We start from the raw sequence: 19,124 nt of genomic DNA, 5'->3' as shown, positions 1-19,124 counted from the left end.
TGCCTGGGCACGAAAACAGCCAGAACTACAGCAACAGCTGGGGATCATTAAACTGACAGAAATAGCTTACTTAGGAGACTCCAATGGGGTGTGAGTGGGGGGAGGAGAGGCTGAGTATCAGATTAAAAAAATCAAAAGGGCAACAGGAAAGTTGGGGGTGGGGGAAAGGTAGGTGAAGCCTCAGGAGTGTATCACACCTAAATTTCCTGCCAAGAGGATGCACCGAAGCAAATGAAGGGACAGGTGACTGCAGCCTAACTTGTCAAGCCCCCCACCTATTCTTGCATAGAAGGTTTAGTCAAACCTAGAAATGTGGCTCTGAATGAAGACAGGCTGGGGGTGGTGGGAAGGGAGGGGAGTTGTGAAATCTCAAAGGCTAACCCTGGGTCATCCCCAGTCTGGAGGAATTACTTAGACGTGAGTCAATTCCAAGGCTGTACTGACAGTAATAATCATCTCCGAGATGGGGTAGGAACAAGGACTACGAGAATATATGTCAACCCCTATGTGGACTCAAAGACCAACTCAGTCCCAAGACATCCCCTGAACTGGGTAGGACCAAATGCTACATGAGATGACTGGGGCTGCTCTTGCCAGAGCACAGCCATGCCTCCCCAGTGGTAGCTTTTGAACCTGGCAGGCTTCCAAAGGTTGGTGCAGGAATACGCCATCTGCCTGGCCCAGTGCCTGAGTGTGTTCAGCACATACCTGAATACCCCAGAGGAGCTTTATTCAGATCACCCCAAGGGAGTTGGCTTGCATATCCCTGATCTATGTCTTTAGGTCTGGCTAGTTTCAGGATACTGGGGTACCTTCTTCATCCCCACATCTGCTAGGTTGTCTATGCAGTATCATCAAGGCCTCTCCCACCAAGGCATTTTCTTTATAACTAATCTTAACAGGACTGCAGTTTCAGATGGTTCCCCACCTGCAAGCCTGAACAGGAAACGATTCAATTGCAGATATTATGACTGCAACTCTCTTTGGCAACAGTGTTTTATAACTGTGAGATTGCACTGAACTTCAACTGAACATTTTATTTGATGAATCCAATGATTTACCAGAGAAAGCTCCAGGCTGATGGTTGTCTCCACAAAAAGCAACCACTATATTACCTTCTTCTAGAACAGGTTGCTTCTTTTCCAGCCACAATCTGGCAGGAAAATATACTCATGCATATTTCCAAACTATATCAGTTTTGTCTAAACAACTGTATTTGAACTTGTTTTTCTCTAATGAGTCCAAAGACTTCATAATCATTGACTCATTCTGAATATTTTAAGTTAATATTAAGAAGGGTAGAGGATATACAAAAATAAATCCACTAGACATGAGACTAAAAAAAGAGTTTAAACTTTTTAATATATAGATCACATACAGTTCATTTTGAGGCTGAATAACATCAAAGGACAGGATATATATTAACCAAACTATTGGGAGTATAATCACCTCTCAGTGTGTGCAGCCTAGGTGGGTGTAATTGTATCAACATCTCTCTCATCAACTTTTAACAGAGTACATCCTTTACCTAAAATTTAAAAATTAATGTCACAAATGTTTATAACCAATCACTTACTATGAGCATGATGCCTTGATACTAGGTACAAAACAGGAATTGAGAAGGAAAATAACACTATACATTTATATTATATAATACTTTACAAAGGTACTTTCACACATATGATCTCATTTGATCCAATGAATTAGGACAGCAGACATTATATCCAGTACACAATGAGAGGGACTGGTTTGCCAAGCTTAGAGCAACTTAGCCAAGCTCACCATTGGCAAGATCAAACCAAGAACTTCAGGTTCTTGACTACCAGCTCTGTGCTGAGACACTAGCTGCCTACCACAAAAAGGCTTCTGCCCTCAAGGAATTAATCTCTGACACCTTATGCCTTGACTGGTGTTTCTCAGAGTACAAGGTTTCTAAGAATCTCACCATCTCCTGTCCAATACCATATTCTGAATTTAATTCAAGATAATTATAGAAAAAAGTTATTTACTAATATCATTGAAAATTAACAGATATGAATTCCTTCTGAAGGCCAGAATTATTAATATGAGAAAAAATGAATTAGGACAAAGTGCTCAAAATATAGCTATCACTTTGGGATAAACACATTTTGCTTATGGACATGATACTGCCCTCTAGTGCCAGGAAGCACGGTAACCATCAGCAATTGCAGAAGACTATTTCAGCTAATGGTTATGAACCACCTACTATGTATGAAAACACTTTGCAAGGCACGCTGGAGGGAAAAAAAGAGAAAAGGTTAAACCTATCACACACATACAACCACAAAAACTATACAGGCCTCTCAACGAGTTTATAAATATAATGGAGAAGATAAGAAATTTAAAAATAAGTCACCCTAATCAAAGAGTGTTATAAGTGTTTTAAGAGTTTGCAGATGATAAATTACTAGAGTATAAAAAGGATTAGGTCAGCTTCATGGGTCAGCAGCACATAAGTAATCTTTGATGGACTTCATACACTAGAGATGAACAGCATGAGCCAAGGCCTGGAGGTAGGAAATACTATAAGGTTAAGAACATAACCAACACTTTCTAAGTTACCTAGAGCATTAAGTTTGTGAAAGGGAGGAGTAGAAAGAAGGCTGGCTAAGGTCAGACTGTGAAGGATCTAGAATGGTGCTATTTAACACAGCAGCTACTAGCCACATACGCTATTTAAACTTAATTACAATCAAATAAAATTAAAAACTCAGTTTCTCAGTTGCTTTAACCCCCTTTCAAGTCTCAATAGCCACATGTGGATAGTGGCTACCATATCAAACGGTACAGATATAACATTGAGCAGTACTGTACCAGAAAGTTGCATAAAAAAAAAAAAAAAAAAAAGGATATGATGATCCTTGCCAAAGTCTACTAATAAACAAAATAAAACTATGAAAGAAAAACAGATTATTATAGAAATTTACATGTAAAAATAACACACAAGACTAAGAAGAATCATTTTTACTGGGTTATCTTTGGGTATTTCAAGGAAGAACTATCTTTGTCCCTCAAACACCTGCTTCAGCTAAAAGGAGTAACATCAGATATCCTTTATACTTTTGCCATCTAATGCACAGTATATTTCTTTTATGTGGTTTACAAAATGACAGTGACTTTTTAAAACGTGTATTTATTTATTTATAGAAGATATAATTTGAGTCGTCTCAAGATCCAGTAGACATAAAAAATCCTAAATATAAGGTTCTAAGCACACTATAAAACTAGAAAAATGTACAGTCAATTGCTTAAGATAGTTATCTAAAATTACCATTCTGATCTTACTTATGACAAGTCTGCATTTCTATTTCAACAGGTTTTTGCACTTAACACAAAGATAGTCTTGATCATCAGCTTGAGCATCTGAAATTACAATCAAAGATGGATTACAAACAGTCAAAGATGGCAGCCCAGAGATTTAAGTCCTGAGCCATACTGTCTGTCTTTCTCTCAAATAATCTTCCCTCTAATGTTGCCTTGGTGTTTCTTAGACATTAGTCCACAATCTTTCTACATATTCAAATAAAAAATCAAATGCCTCTCAATCAGTTCTTAAAACTAGGCACTGATGATAATCAATCTCCTCTTCAGTGGATTCATTCATTCTTACACATGCTCAAATCATCCTGTCAAATATTAGTCCCAAAGAGATCTCGAAAACTCAAAAGAAATGTCTAAGTTTTTTAAAAAGTGGCATTTATATAATCAATATTATAGATTGTATATAAATTCTCATATTGGATAATTAGGGTTTCTGAGCTAAGAGAAAAAAAATTAATAATTTTTAAAAATACTAATAATTTTTTTCCCCTGGTGGCTGGCCGGTACAGGGATCTGAACCCATGACCTTGGGGTTATAAGGCTGCATTCTAACCAACTGAACTAACAAGCTACCTCCATAATTCTTTTCCATTCACATTTGATAGAATCTGGATGAAGTCTCTTTTTCTTCATAACCCATAGGTCTTCTCAAAGAATTTTCTTCAAATTCAAAACTGAACTTTTCTGAGAGACTCAAATATGTCCATTCCACTCCCAAAGAATTTTTTCAGCAGTTTCAGAATATGAAAAAAAGTTCACAAAGGAAAACTCCTTCAGACTTATAAAGCCAGTCCAAATTGTTCACCATAACCAAAACTAAGATGCAATACAAGTAAAAAGCCTTCGAAGCGTTATTTTATTTAAATTATAATGTCTTATGTTATGAGGCCTTAGAGGTTATCTAACCACTTTCAGTATTTAACAGACAGAAGAAACTGAGGTCATCATCAATAGTTTCCTATTTATTTGTATAGTACCTATGGCCAGAATGTGTTTTATTGATAAAATACTGCATTTGACCCACATAAAGAGAAAGAATCCAACCTTATTCAAGTTTTTTCTTCCCTTCCTCCACAATCTAGGCTTGGCTATATAAGCCCTGCTTGATGGGAAGGGGCAGGAGGAGAGAAGTAGTAAAAAAATGAAACATTCTAATCACTGTCCCATCAGGTCATAAAATGCACCCTGTAGTACTATGCTCTGTTGGGTGCTCAACGAGCTTTAATATAAATCCTGGGCGAATAAGCCACCCAAACCATCCAAAGCTTGGACGGCTAGGGAGACAAGAGCAAATATAGGAAGAAACAAAAGCATGCAAATCCCAAAAGGATAAATACTCTAACCTTCCCGTAAACTGTGATAAGGGGTCAGGCACACTGCTGGGTAGCTGTCCTTTCCCGGCTTCAGGACAATCCATGAGAGTGGCAGAATCCTGCAGGTGGGCTGACGAATCTTGGTCATCTCCTCCAGCATGCTGGAGATGTGAGACTCCAAAGGCCAATGTTGTAATAAACCAGTCTTCCTTCCCTCACTAGTTAAAGAGGCCATTTATTATTTGCTGAAGATCTGAATAGCATTGCTTTTTAGGTTAAAGTAGGCACTTCATTTCCACAGTGTAAGGGGTTGCAAGAAAAGTTAGATGCCAAGTTTACTTAGGGAGTGGGGCATTAAAGGCAGTGATAGCAGAAGGTCAGAATCAGTAAGTCTCCTGGCAAAACATTTCTTCCTGTCAGCACTGGGCCTCGACACAGACACCTCCCTCCTCTACCCAAATGCCAAAAATCAGGACCGGGAGATTTCAATGTGTAGAGCTGGAAGAGAAGAGGGTTCCCTCAGAGAAAATGCTCGTAGCAACCAACCAACCTCATTCACCCAAAATAGTAAACAGTTGGTTTCTCTGCTCAGAACCAAGAGGCTTCTGCCAGACAAGCAGTATCACATGACCGGGTTCCCTGCCTCCCTCCCCTCTCATGCAAAGCCTGCACCAAAGTGGAACAAGGAACCATAACACAGCACTATTTTACCCTACTTGACATTTGTTTTTAAAATGTGTATAGATGAAAGATACCAAATTGGGAAGGGGAGGAGGCACCAAAGGAAAAACTCAAGAAGAATTTACTTTGAAAAAAGCCATATCACAGCATTGAGATGGGAACCATAAACACAATGGCTAACTGACAAACGTGCTCAATGAATGAATGAACAAATGAACAGATGAACACTTCTTAGCAATTTGCAAACACTTTGCTGATAAAATCTATGAAAGAAGACATATTTGTTTCATTTAAAAAGAAAATAAATGCTCTTAACACGCTAGCTAGTATCAGAGACGATATACTGGGACAAATAGCAGCAGCCCACCAAAAATCTGATATTTATACCCTTATATTTTCAACCTCAATTTACCTTACTCCATTTGATTTTACTCTCAGGAGGAAAACTCTACTCTAAGGATGTCACAGTCCCATCATTCAAATCAGGACATTTACACCGACAGACTGAATTGAAAAATCTACTCAGCTGATGATGGAAAGAGCTGCCACCATGACACTCACTGGCATTTCCACCTAAGAGGAGGGAGAAAGATAATAATAAGGTTGGCAGCATAGCTGGAGCCAGATGTGTCACCATATTCTTCGCCCTACAAGGTTCCTTAGCACTTGAAAGCTGAACAAGGCATGCAGTGTAGAGGCATGGAAGTGAAAACCTCTATGCTGAGCAATTTGTTCCAGATGGACAATAGGTAATATAAGAATCAAATGTGTCACTATCATCTGCCACAGCCCATACTCAGAGCCAATGAGGGGACTTTGAGAGTAGAGTTACTCATCCTCATCTATGCCCCCCACACTGTAATATAGCCTGACTGTGGTAGTGGTTTACCATTTACCGAAACTCACTGAACTGTACCCCTAAAAAGGATGACTGTTACTGCATATAAATTGACCTCTTTTTTTTTTTTTTTTTTAAAGCAGATTACAAAATATTAGCATCAAAATGGAATAGCAGTTAAGAATACAGGCTCTAGAGCTAGATGGCATGAGTTTAAATCTTGGCGTTACCACTTACTAGCTGTGTGACTTTGAGATACTTAACATCTCTACGCTTCCATTTCCTCATCTGTAAAGTGGGAATGATAGCTTTCACCTCGTAGAGCTGCTGCAATAAACAAGTTAACAACATGTAAAAGCTGAGGGGCTGAGACATGTGGCTGGGCTTCAAGCGGCCCAGGAGCTGCCAGGCTTTCTTTTCCACGTGCTGGTCATAGAGGCAGATGTCAGAAAGTGGCTTCAGGGCTTCTGTGCTACCACCGCCTTTCTTGGGCTTGGCCTGTAGGAAGGCCTGGTTGAGCAGGCTTAGCCCTCTTTGATGCCTGACAGGATGAGGGTAGAGGAGCTTGATGGAACATTTGTTGGCAAGGACATCATCAGCTTCACATCCTTATTCATGATGTCAAGAGCCAGGGATTTGCGGACTTTCTTGATGGGGCTCCGCTACAGCCCAGGCTTCCTTTTCTGCTTCTCAGGCCTCATGTTGTCCTTGAGGGTGAGCTCAATGCTGGCCTTGGAGCGCAGCACCTCCTTCAAGTACTCTTCCAGGTGCGGGGTCTGGGGCAGGAGCTTCAGTGGTCTGTACTTCTCCAGGGCTTTCTTGAAATTGAGGGGCTTAGGGGTCACAAGTCCATTCTCATGTTTACAGGGACTTAATGGCAGGAGAAGGCAGAGTAGGTCTGTGAATTTGAGAATCACACTCAGGTGACCACCTGCAGGGAGCCCCTTCTGCAGCCAGCACTTCCCCACACTGCTCAGGTGGAAGCAAATAAGCTGCAAACTGTCCTGTTGCCAAGTTTAGTTGCAGGAGGTTCCTGGCGCTGACAGAACAAAGTTCCATTCCTGGGCCTGCCCAGTCCCCTGCCAGAGGGAGCCTCTCCCAAACCCTGGTCGGGCCTGGCCTCATCTCAGACCCCTGCCTAGGATGGGGGACTTGGCCACGGGTGCTCCTTTCCTCAACTTGTTAGAATAGTTCCTTGAAAGAATGAAATTGCCTTTCTCAAAAAACAAAAAAACCCCCCCACATTTAAAGCACTTAGAATAGTGCCCATTCTATAAGCATTCAGTAAATTCGAGCTGTTGTCATCACATAATTATATGAGTACATGTCTCTATATATGCATAGAACAGAATGGAAGGATGGTCACCATCTGGGTGGTAGGAATAGAATGATTTTTTCTTTTCTTTTCTTTTTTTTTTGGCAGCTGGCAGTAAGGGGATCCAAACCCTTGACTTTGGTGCTATAACACCTCGTTCTAACCAACTGAGCTAACCGGTGAGCCCTCTACATATTCAACGTTTTCTATATTAAACTACTGTATTTATAATAAGCAAAAAAATTTTTTTCTCAAAAAACAATGAAAGGACACTTAACTGGAAATCAGGAGTCCTGGTTTTCAGCTGTGCTAATTACTTAGTTGTATGACTTCAGTGCGTCACCTTCATCTCTAAAACAGGAGTGGCTGGAGCAGATAAGGTGTCCTCTATCTCTAAAATGGAATGATTCTCTAAATTTATAGTGGGATTAGGCAAGCTACACCCTTTACTTTGTATCATTTTTCTTTCAATATTTACTGTCTGCCTAGCAAGTACCAGGCACTGTGGAAACACCCAGATGAAACACTTAAGTCCCTGCCCTCATGGAGTTTACAATATAGGTTGTTTAAAGAAGCAGAGACAGACTTGTACCTACTTATACAAACCCTCAGCATGATAAGTGCTCTGATGGCAATGCAGACGAGGGGACCTGACTGGGTTTGGAGGAGTCAGAGAAGGCCTCCAGGAGGAGAAGACACCTGAGCTCAGTCTAGAATGGTTTGGGGGTGGGGGTGCCAAGCCAAAAAGATGGGAAGGGCATTCCAACCAAAGGGAGAGTAATGTACAAAAGAAAAAGGTGTGAAAATAATAACAATTATTTGGGAGAACGGAGGATAGAGAGAAAAAGAAGTAGAGAAAGGTCATTTTGACAGCAGTGTGGAACAGGAACAAGTCTAGCAACAGGGAGGATGGTTAGGAAGAGGGAAATGAGCATTTAAGCTGTTGATAATCTCCGGAAATCATACAGGACAGTAAATGTCTTATTCTTATCCAGAAGGTTATATATGCCACAAATAAACCTGGTAAGTATTAGTTTAAGATGTACTTTACTGTACTTACAAATATAGCATATACTTACAAAAATTTTACAAACATCTCAGTGTACTTCTGTTTTCCAAGGTTAATTGTATACACTTGCTAATTCAATAAATATTTACTGAGTGTGTGTTATGCATATGGTAGGCACTGGGAGAGAAGAAAGACATATAAGGCAGGAAACAAATGAACCGCCAATGCAACCAAGAAATCCAGACAGTTTTTTCATCTGCCCAAGATCTATACAGATCTTCCACCCTTCAGAAGAAGAATAGAGGTAGTGTGATATGTGGCTGAGAATTCACGCTCAGAATCAGACAGACCTTTATTCAAACTCTGGCTCATACCACCAGTTTGGCTCTGGATAAGTCACTTAACCAGAGCTTTCATTTATTTCCTCACCTGAAAATGGGGATAGCATCACCAAATTTGTATAGTTTTAAGATGAATTTAAAGAAACAATCAATTGGGCCGAGCCCGTGGTGCGCTCGGGAGAGTGCGGTGCTGGGAGCGCAGCAGCGCTCCCGCTGCGGGTTCGGATCCCATATAGGGATGGCCGGTGCACTCACTGGCTGAGCGCGGTGCGGCCGGTAACAAAAAAGACAAAAAGAAAGAAAGAAAGAAACAATCAATCAATAATCAGTGTGTACAGAATACAGAAAATGTTCAGCAAATCTTCCCTATTATATTATTGTTTAATGTAAATTTTCCACCTTTAGGACAGCCCATGATCTCTCACTATACAGACAAAAACACTCACAAGGTAGAAAAAAGGGGAGGCATGGTATAATAAAGATCTGTTTCACATTACTAAATTCACATTTTAGAGAATTCACAATCATTTTCTCTAAAGATGTCACGCTTGGAACTTACATTCCTTCAGGATTTCTCAAACTGTTAACATCTGCCTACATTACATGACCTAGTAAATTAAATAAAAACCATCACCCAAAATAGGGAGTCAGTCACAATCTCTCCCAGATTCCTTGTTCTGATTCTCTGACTAATACTGAGTCATTTATAGAGCAGAGACAGCACAGAGTACTGATAAGTAGTCTGAACACAAAACTGTGGAGCAGAGTTGCCAGAGCACACTGTGGACTAACTATTTACTGCAAGCAGAACCTTCTGAAACAGAAAAACCAAGATGAAAGGAGAATCTTCTAACTGGCTGTGCCTTTGGAGAATTATGTCTTCCGGGTTTAAAAAAAAAAAAAAAAAAAGGCATGGCCATTTAATGTTTCTCAAGCCAAAAAAAATTAGAATTAAAAAAATAAAAAAGACTGCTGGCTCCCTATAATCACATACTCAAAAGTGTTTTAACTATCTTTTAAAAATGCTTACTTCTTACAAATGACTTGGAAAGCAACAGTGGTCATTCAAAGATTTTGAAGGCTGATGTACAACACAAAAAGCAAAAGTCTTCTCTGTGACTCCAGACCTTAAGGGCCAAACTGATTTCACTTAAACTTTCCCCCATAAATTTCCCTTTGCATTGAAACCAGGCATGTGATACTTCAGCCCAAACACAAGAATTTAAGAAGCAGAGGAAACCTGAACAGGATTTTCAAGTACAGTCTATAATTTTTTATACTCCAATAAAGTAAAAATCTATACCTATAAACAGAAAGAATACCATACTTTTACAGCTCTTTCTCTTATTGGTTGTTTACAATCTCCTTTATGAAGGTTGTACTCTGTAGATTAATTATCATGCTACTAGGGAACCCCAAGATCTTTTTCCTACCTAGTGTTACAGAGAACACCTATTTGCTACCCTCCCTCTTGCCCCCACTTCACCTATTTTCTACCTTCCCCCATACCCCCACCGCACATTTGCTACCCTCCCTCATCCCCCCACCCCCCAAAACACACTCACACACCCTCTCAATGCACAGGGAAGCCAGTAGCTAGTGAAGCTTCTGAACAAGCTGTGCATCCCTGCTCTGCTCCTTTCTGCTTAAAGGCCTCCAGGCTGTACTGTGTAATAACAAGAGTCTAAAGAAACCACAAAGGCACCTTCGTCCTTTCAGGTGCAGCAGAGCTGGGCTAACAAGGTTAGAAATCTTGTTCATTTGTGTTTCACCATAACTGCTTGTGATTGCCCCAAACATTCCACCTTTTGCTCTTTTTCAGTGGTTCAGACATCACCAGGCAATCAATTTCTCTACAATATGAACTGTCAACAAAATCAGAAGTACACAGTCTAGGAAAAACTATCAGATGATGTCAAATTACATTTCTCCTGATTCTTCCTCATTACTTCATTGTCTTTGATTCTCCACGTCTTTCAAAGTCCAAAGCTACCAAAGCTCCTCCATCACAAGGCCATCTCCCTTCACTTATTGCCTCAGAAGCAAGGGCATTGCATGAAAATTCTTCTGCAAATCCATATTTTCCCCTAGAACTCAGGGTGCCCAGATGCCACTCACTCACCAGGGTTACATGTTTTGCTTCACAGACATCAATCTTCTAGTTCACATGATACATACAAGGAAAAGAAAACAGGAGAGCCATTTATCTACATGGTGTCTGCAATTTGGGAATCTAAAAGAAGTTTTAGCCCTTTAAGATAGTGAAGTGAGTATAGGACCTCCCTAAAAGGTCCTATACTCACAGTCAATTCCAATTTGGAATGCTTCATAGTGCTTCTTAAAAAGAGTGGAGTGTCCTTCATCACACATGCTAACTTGAGATTCTGATACTAAAACTCTCTAAAACTAGCTGAAACTGGTTTTATTTCCCTATCTCAAGATGTTTTACAAGTTATCTTGCAGGGTGTAAGCTGAGCATGTGCAGATAGAAGGACCTTGCCCTCTAGCTGACCTCAGGTCCCACGAGAACCTGAAAATCCTCCACCAAAGAAAGGACTAGATTTGGGGCCAATGAATCAGCCAATCAGCCCTTGCCTGAGTCATATGGCCTGACTCAGACCCAGCCAATCACCCTTTGCCTAGTCATATATTCTGAACAGGAACCAACCAATTCCCAGACCCTGATCCTTACCAATCCTTTAAAAACTCATTCAGCCCCTGGTTCAAGCAGACATATTTGAGCTGTGCCTGTCTCCTTGCCTGCAGACCTCGCAATAAAGCCTTTTCTTCTCACAAAAACCAGTGCCGTAGTGTTGGCTTCTGTGCACATTGGGCAGTGAGACTCTGCTTGATAACAATACTATTAAACAACAACAACAAAATCTTTATCAAGACTATACTACAATGTATTAACATTTCCCAGGATACTTTTTAAAAAATAAACTATCTAAAGCTGCAGGGGCCCATTGAAAATATTGCTAATTTAGATGAAAATTATTACAGCTTTAAATATAAATGGTAAAATTCAGAAAGTTCAAAACTGGATTAGGGGTGATAAGCCTTCCCTGTATATTAGTTTAAGAAAACAAATATATATTTTATACTTAAAGATTCAAAATCAATCACCTAGTTGCTCTGTGGTTGAAAAAAATTAACCTAGATTTCTCAAATTTCTCAAGTCTCAAATTCTCAGATAATCTCCAGACAAATGCTTCATGCTGCATCTGGTCAGAATTCAGGCCAAGGCTAGTTCTGAACTTATCAATACATCAGCCTTTTTGTTAGGAAAGAGAAAATTTTCTGATTGAGAAACTAAGTAAGCAGTGAGGAACGATTTAAAATTTACTCTTACTCTTATATTTTTATGAAAAAACACAGAACTGATAATTATTTTCTGAATCCAGATCTTATATTTAAACTTCACCCCCACAAATTCAAACAATCAAAATGGCAAGAGGAGAGGAGGCACAGCAGAGCCTAGGAAAGGGTTTGATCAAACAGAATTCTCAACTTAGAATCTCGAGATGTGTGACAAAGGACACTCCACTCTTTGAAATTATGAAACATTCCAAACAGGAATCAACTCTCTCAGAATAGTATCTTTCAGGAAACTCAGACCTGCCACATGTACATGTCCATCATCTTACAAACCTGGCTCAAAACTCACCTATTCCAAGAAACCTTCCCTGACTAACCTCATAAAACTGGTCATGACACCTGCTGTACCTTCAGCATAAAATTCCCTCTTATTTTGCAGCATAATGACTATATTAATCTCCAACTGAATGCTAAACTCTTAGGATAAAAGAATTAGCATCTTGTTTCTTATTTTACTTTGCCACAAAACAAAATAGGGCTCTATCAATGGATACTCAGTAAATATTATCAGATTCCTATAGTATCTAGTCAACTGTTTTCCAACCAGCAGATGCTCACTAATTACTGAACTCCTAGTAATGCTATTTATCATCATCAGATCCTAGAAAAAGGGAAGTTAAAAGAGATCAAACTCAAACTAATCCCTGGTACTGGGGTAAGGCCTAAACTGTGGCAGCCTATATTTATGTCTAACTTTAAAAATTATCTCCAAGTCTTATCCATCCTCTTTCACACTGTATCTAATAAAGAGACTACATGGTTTAATAAGTGCTCTGAAGTCAAAGGTTTGAACTCTAACTTCCACGATTATCAGCTAGGTTCTAGTTTCTCTCAAAGCAAAATTTTACTTATCTTGAAAGACTGCTGTTGAAGTTAAATGAATTAACTATTTAAAGCACTTAATACAAAAGAGGCAGTCAATACATGGTAACTACTATTACTGGTAAAATTATGATTAATGTTATCATTTGAATGTGTCCCCTCCACAATTCAGGTGTTGCCAATGTGACTGTTTTAAGTAGGGTTTTAAGAGGTAATTAGGCCATGAGGGCTCCTCCCTTGTGAATGGGATTCAGGCCCCTATAAAAGAGGCTTCAGACAGCTTTCTGCTGGCTTGCCCTTCCACGTTCTGCCATATGAGGACAGAGTTCCTACCCTCTAGAGGATTCAACCCTGACCAGACAACTAAACCTGCTGCTGCCTTGATCTTGGACTTCCCAGCTTCCAGAACTGTTGAGGAATAAATATCTATTCTTTATAAATTACCTAGTCAAGTATTTTGTTGTAAGAGCACAAATTGACTGAAATAATTATAAAGAAAAATTATCATGATATAAATTATGTTATTACCTTAAAGTGCATTATGACATCAGTTCTCTGGTAAAATATGGTACATAAAATATAATCCCTTCTTGGATGTGATCTGCTTACCACTGTGGTAAACTTCACCAGAAAAATTATCACTGCAGAAAGGTAATTTACCAAGGAGTCTGGGGAAGATGATTTTGCATAGTGCACAGATGTATTTCCCAGCATGATTCAGTTTTATATAACATTTTCACATTAATAGATGCCTTAGAATCTAAATGCCCAGCCTTTTATTATTTAAGGAACTGTTGCATTCATCCCCTGATACTTACTATCCATGTCTCACTGGTATTTCAAGATGTGACAGAGGTGCCCAAAGAGACTGGGTTTTCATACACTTATTCCCACCAACCTGTTAAGAATCCTAATTGGATTAAGTCCTGATTGGAAACATATTAAATAACAATGATCTACCACTTCACACCCATTAGACCAGCCAAAATTTAAGAGTTATATCTAGCAGAGGGGTGGGAAAAAGGTATTCTTAAACATAGCTAATAGAAATGTGAAGTGTCTTTTAAAAAGCAATTTGGGAGCAGCACCTATTGAACTTAAGAATACATATTCCCCTTAACTCATCAATTCCTCTCCTGGTGATATAATATACTCCATAGAAATATAAAAATCAATACATTAAACATATGGAAATAGGATGTTTATTGCAACATTTTTCATGACAAAAATAAACAAATAAATAAATAAAAGAGAATAAAAAAAGAAACAAAATGAATACCCACCAATAGGGTAATGTCTAAATATATTATAATACATACAGGCCATAAAGTAGTATGCAGCCATTACAAAGAATTAATTTGAGCTATGTCAGATGATGTGGAGGGATTCCATTAAGTATTGTTGAGTGAGAAAAGCAAAAGGTAAAAAAACGCATATAATATGATCACCTTGTTAAAAGCTACTGTGCACCCAAAGAGAAGAGTACTGCAATCTTAGAAACCAAATTCTTACTTTACTAAAGAGTGCCTCCAAATCCTAGTTACTGCAGAAAGAACTTTTACTAACATTCCTCCACCTTGAAGAAACTTCTAATTAAGAGACAGCTTTATATCTAAAGGTAGGGTCAGGGGTTCCCAGATGAATGGAACACATTATATTCATAGAAAGTGGCAATGAGTATAAATAAATCTTATTAGGAATAGACAAACCCATTTTTTCGCACCCTATCATAATCTGTACTTTATTTTTAATTTCTTATCTTCCTAATCAAGTGGGAGACTAAGTTGTCCTCAATTACTGTTAGGAAAAATACTTTTTGCTAATTGTAACAACACATGTGCCAGGTACTGTTACACATATCAACTCCTTAATCCTCACAATAACCCAGTGGTTCCCAACCCAGGCCAATTTTGACCCTTCAGGGGACATATGGCACTACGTCAAGATATTTTTTGCTTGTTACAACTGGAGAGTTGCTACTGACATCTAGTAGGCAGAAGCCAGAAATACAGCTAAATACCCTACAACACACAGGTCAGCCCTTTCCAACAAAGAATTATCTGACCCAAAATGTCAGTAGGGCAGAGGTTGAGAAACCCAGCAATGACCCTATGATGTACATACTCTTGTTGTTTTCATTTTCAGATGAAGAAACTGAGGCACACAAAAGGTAAGTAACCTGCCTAAGTCACACAGCAGATGGCAGAACCAGAATTTGAACCTAACGGTCTAACTCCAGAGTCTATCCTCTTAAGCTCTCACAAGTAAGAAAGGTGCTAGTTGTGAAGTTTACCCACAACTTTCTCCATACAATCTTCCTATTCTTATCCCTTCCTAGATTCCAGACTTGTTTGGGATAATGAATCATTTGTTCATTCATTCAAAATTCTGTCTATCCATCCAACAAGTATTCACTGAACATCCACTATGTGCCAGCTCAAGGCAATTCTAGGTGAACAAGATGGACATGATCTCTGTCCTGTGGCACATATCTCACTCATATCACTCCACCATCCTTACCAGTCCTTGAACATGCTAAGCATGCTCACACCTCTGTCTGGGAAGTTTTCTCCCAGAAAAACATGAGCAGTGGTCACTCTTTCACGTCATTCAGGTCTCTGCTCAAATGTCACTTTCTCAGAAAAGCCTTCCTTGGCCACCTTTTCTAAATTAGCTTCAGACTCTTACCGTCTATCCCCTTTCCCTACTTTGTTTTTCTTAACACTACTTATTACTAATATTATCTTATATATTTGTTCATTGTCACTGACTTCCCCTCCCACCAATCAAATATTAGCTCCTTGACAGCCTAGAATCTAGAAGTAAACCCGGTATATAGTAAGCATCCAATAAATATTTGCTGAATGAACGGATTCACAAATGTCTTTTCAATCTAACCATTTTCTCATGACTACTACCTCTCACTTGGACTCTTGTAACTGCCCCTTATTTGGTCTCCCTGCCACCCTTCTTAGCCCTCTTCAATCTATCCTCCACACTGAAACCAGAGAAATCATTCAAAAATGCAAACCTAATGCAATACCTCTATTAAAAATCCTTCAATGACTTCCCATTGCTCTTAGACCATTGTTTAAACTCCTAACGTGGCTTTTAAGGCCCTCCTATTATCACTCATCTCACACTGAACAGTCACAGTTGTAGCATGAGCAGTAATAGCTACTGTGTACTAAATGCTTGCTGTGTGCCAGGCACTAGTCAGAGGGCATTATATGTCCTAAATCATTTAGTCCTAATCTATAAGGTAGAAAGTACTGTTATGTCTCTTTTCATATGGGGAAACTGAGGCACAGAGAAGAAAGTGTTCAGGGGCATCTAGTAAGTGGTGGCGCTAAGCTAAGATCTGGAGCTCTCACTCATATCCACTATACTATGTTGTCTCTCTATTGCCAACTGTAACTAAAGTCCATCAGTTCCTCAAATGTGCTATTTTACTTCTCCTCATTAGCTCTTCACACGGTTCTCTCTGCTAGGACATCTTTCAGGTCACAGCTTAAACATCCCTTCTTCTGTGAAGCCTTCCTGCAATCTTCCCTAGAATTGTTTAGATCCCCCTGCTCTGTTCTCCCATAGCATTCTGAATATCCTGTCACAACCCCCTTCCCACTATAATTACCTGTGTGCCTTCACCAATAAATTTCAGGTTGCGTGAGGACAAAAACCATGTCTGTCTTGTTCACCACTGTACCCCCAGCACCAGGCACAGGCCCTGGGATATATTAGGTGCTGAGTGAATAATTTCATATGGCACCAGCACCATGAAGCCCTTCACAACCCTCTTCCAAAAGTAATTAGCTGTTTCTCTAAGAGCCTTGCTCATATGCCACATTTTGTTAAATACAATCTGTTTAAAAGGATGTGCTGGTTAGCTCAGTTGGTTAGAACATGGTGCTGATAACACCAAGGTCCAGTTTTTGATCCTGGGAGTTTTCCTGACCTCATTTAACTTTTCTTTGGTAGAATCTTGTAACCCTCCGTAACCCCTGTTATCTCCAACAAGAATATACATTTCTTGATTCTCAAAATCATTCTTTTTACTTCTTAGGAATCCGCCAGAGTAACTACCATAATGTTGAGTATATATTCAATAATTAATAAATACTTACTAAAAAAGAAGTCTCACATTAGCCAGAATATTATCAACCTTCAATCATCCATGCTAATAGTAGAAAATACATGGTATAGAAAGATAACATGGCAAATGAGTCTAGTGATCTTTCAGAGTGGGCAGGAATGCTTATATTTGTATTAAGCACTTAAGCAGTTGTTTCCAGTTTTCTAGGAAGTCCCAAAGCTGCCACAAATGGTTTAACTACACAATTCTTCCCTTGTCAGGCCTAGTGCCTGCTCAGCTTATCATTCCATACTGGCAAACAAATGTTCAACTTTTCCTCATCTGTGACACAAAGATCAAAACAAGCAGAAGTAGTCATATTCTAAACATTTGCTGGTTTACACCTTCCTCTCATAGGGAGATCACCATGTGGGCACAAAAGATCATCCATTCTAACTCTTACTGGGCAAATATCTTGTTTGTGTCAACAAAGTGCTTTCGTAAGTAGAATATAATGAAAATATCAATAAGAATTTGAAAGAAAGATTTGCCAAAAAATATCCCTGTTATGATCTACTCTTAGGATAATCCAGAGGAGGTAAAATGCCAAATTCTTCCCATAGGCCATAGAGATTTGCCTCGGCCTAGGGCTATTTTCCCTAAGTGAGAGTTTCTGAACTTCTAAAACTCTCTCTTGGTTAGCTTCTCTTTTTCATCCAGCTGGTCAAAATTTCTTATAACAACATACACACAACTGAAAAGCTCAGTTTCTCAGCCTGAGAATTTTTGTTTATACCTGGTAAAAAGCTACAGCTTTCTCCCAGAAGGAATTCAAAATGCCTAAGCTTATCTCCAGAAAACTCTTCAAATACTTTCAGTAACCTAATAGCAACTGCTTCGCTACTAAAAAAATTTCCAACATCTTCCTGTTTTGGCAGGTCCCACTGAAATCCCCCTCCCCATAAGGGGGAATTTGAGTAAAAACACTACCAGCTTCAAGTTCCCTTAGGCAAATTTCCAGCCCCAGTGCAAGGCCATGAGGTTAAACATTTCTCAATGACGCAGGCTCCCTCAGAGAGAGGAACAAGAAAAAAAAATCAAAACTTATTCTTCCCAGTGCAGTAAATCAAGAGACAACTGCCAAGTCCTAAAAAAAAAAAAAAAAAAAAAAAAAAAAGAGTGAAGTTTAACTACATACTGTTTGCTCTGCCAAGGCCCCCAGCAAGAGTACAAAAACCAAACGAGAGCTGTGGGATGGGGAAAAAGGCAACTGCAGAACCAGCAGTCCAGTCAAAGTGATAGATACATCTCTAGAATATTAATACAGTGCATGTTTCTAGCCACTGTATAATTTATGGCAGCTACAGCAACTAAAGCAAAGTGACTGAATTAGTGGTCATGGGGTGAGGAATGGAGTCACACATGAAAAAATTCATTATTTAGGATTAAACTGTATACTAGGTGAAAGGTTAGGAAAACTAAAGGAAAGTACATTTAATCAACTTCCTGGGGAAAGAATAAAAAGGCTGATCATAGAGAAGGCAAACTCATCTGAGAGATTTGTAGGGTTCTTGAACCTCTGGCTACCTGCAGATACATAATAGAAAAAAGTAAAATCGGAATAGTTCCCCAGGAACTGATTCATAGATCAAAGAACCTTAGAGTTTAAGAAAAACCTAATACAGGAAAATGCCAATACTGTTACATTTGTACAGTGCTATACTTCTCAAAGTGCTTTCATTCAGTCAGTCCTTAAATAAAAATTACATATCTCCTATATGCCAGGAACTTGGGTTATAGAGATAAGATACTACCCCTGATTTCAAGGAGGTTACTTCTAACAATGAGACCTGCTAGGAACAATAAGGCAATAAAACAATTGCTCTATGGTGGTATGTACCAAATACAAGGAGAGCACAGGAGAAGGGGCACCTGAAGTTTCTGGAGGGAATCAAAGACAGCATGCATCTCAGAAGAGGTGTTCCTTGAGCTGGGACTTAAAGAATGAGTAGA

General features: G+C 39.2%; 1 protein-coding gene across 2 annotated transcripts in view; it reads right to left on the bottom strand.

Moving 5' to 3' along the window:
• The window catches only part of MRTFA (myocardin related transcription factor A), a 121,236-nt gene that overhangs the window by 73,853 nt on the left and 28,259 nt on the right, over positions 1-19,124 (bottom strand). The window contains exon 1 of one of the 2 annotated variants that reach the window (XM_063074612.1): positions 4,686-5,011. The exons of the other annotated variant lie outside the window; for it this stretch is intronic. Coding sequence (XP_062930682.1) covers positions 4,686-4,890 — 205 coding nt within the window. The 5' untranslated portion in view covers positions 4,891-5,011. Of the gene's footprint in view, positions 1-4,685; positions 5,012-19,124 lie in introns of those variants that run through there. 2 annotated transcript variants of the gene reach the window in all.

This window comes from Cynocephalus volans, chromosome 12 (genome assembly GCF_027409185.1).
Source record: "Cynocephalus volans isolate mCynVol1 chromosome 12, mCynVol1.pri, whole genome shotgun sequence".
Taxonomy (NCBI): Eukaryota; Metazoa; Chordata; class Mammalia; order Dermoptera; family Cynocephalidae; genus Cynocephalus; species Cynocephalus volans.
The sequence above is the reverse complement of the archived record's forward strand: the minus strand, read 5'-3'. Positions and strand labels throughout refer to the sequence as shown.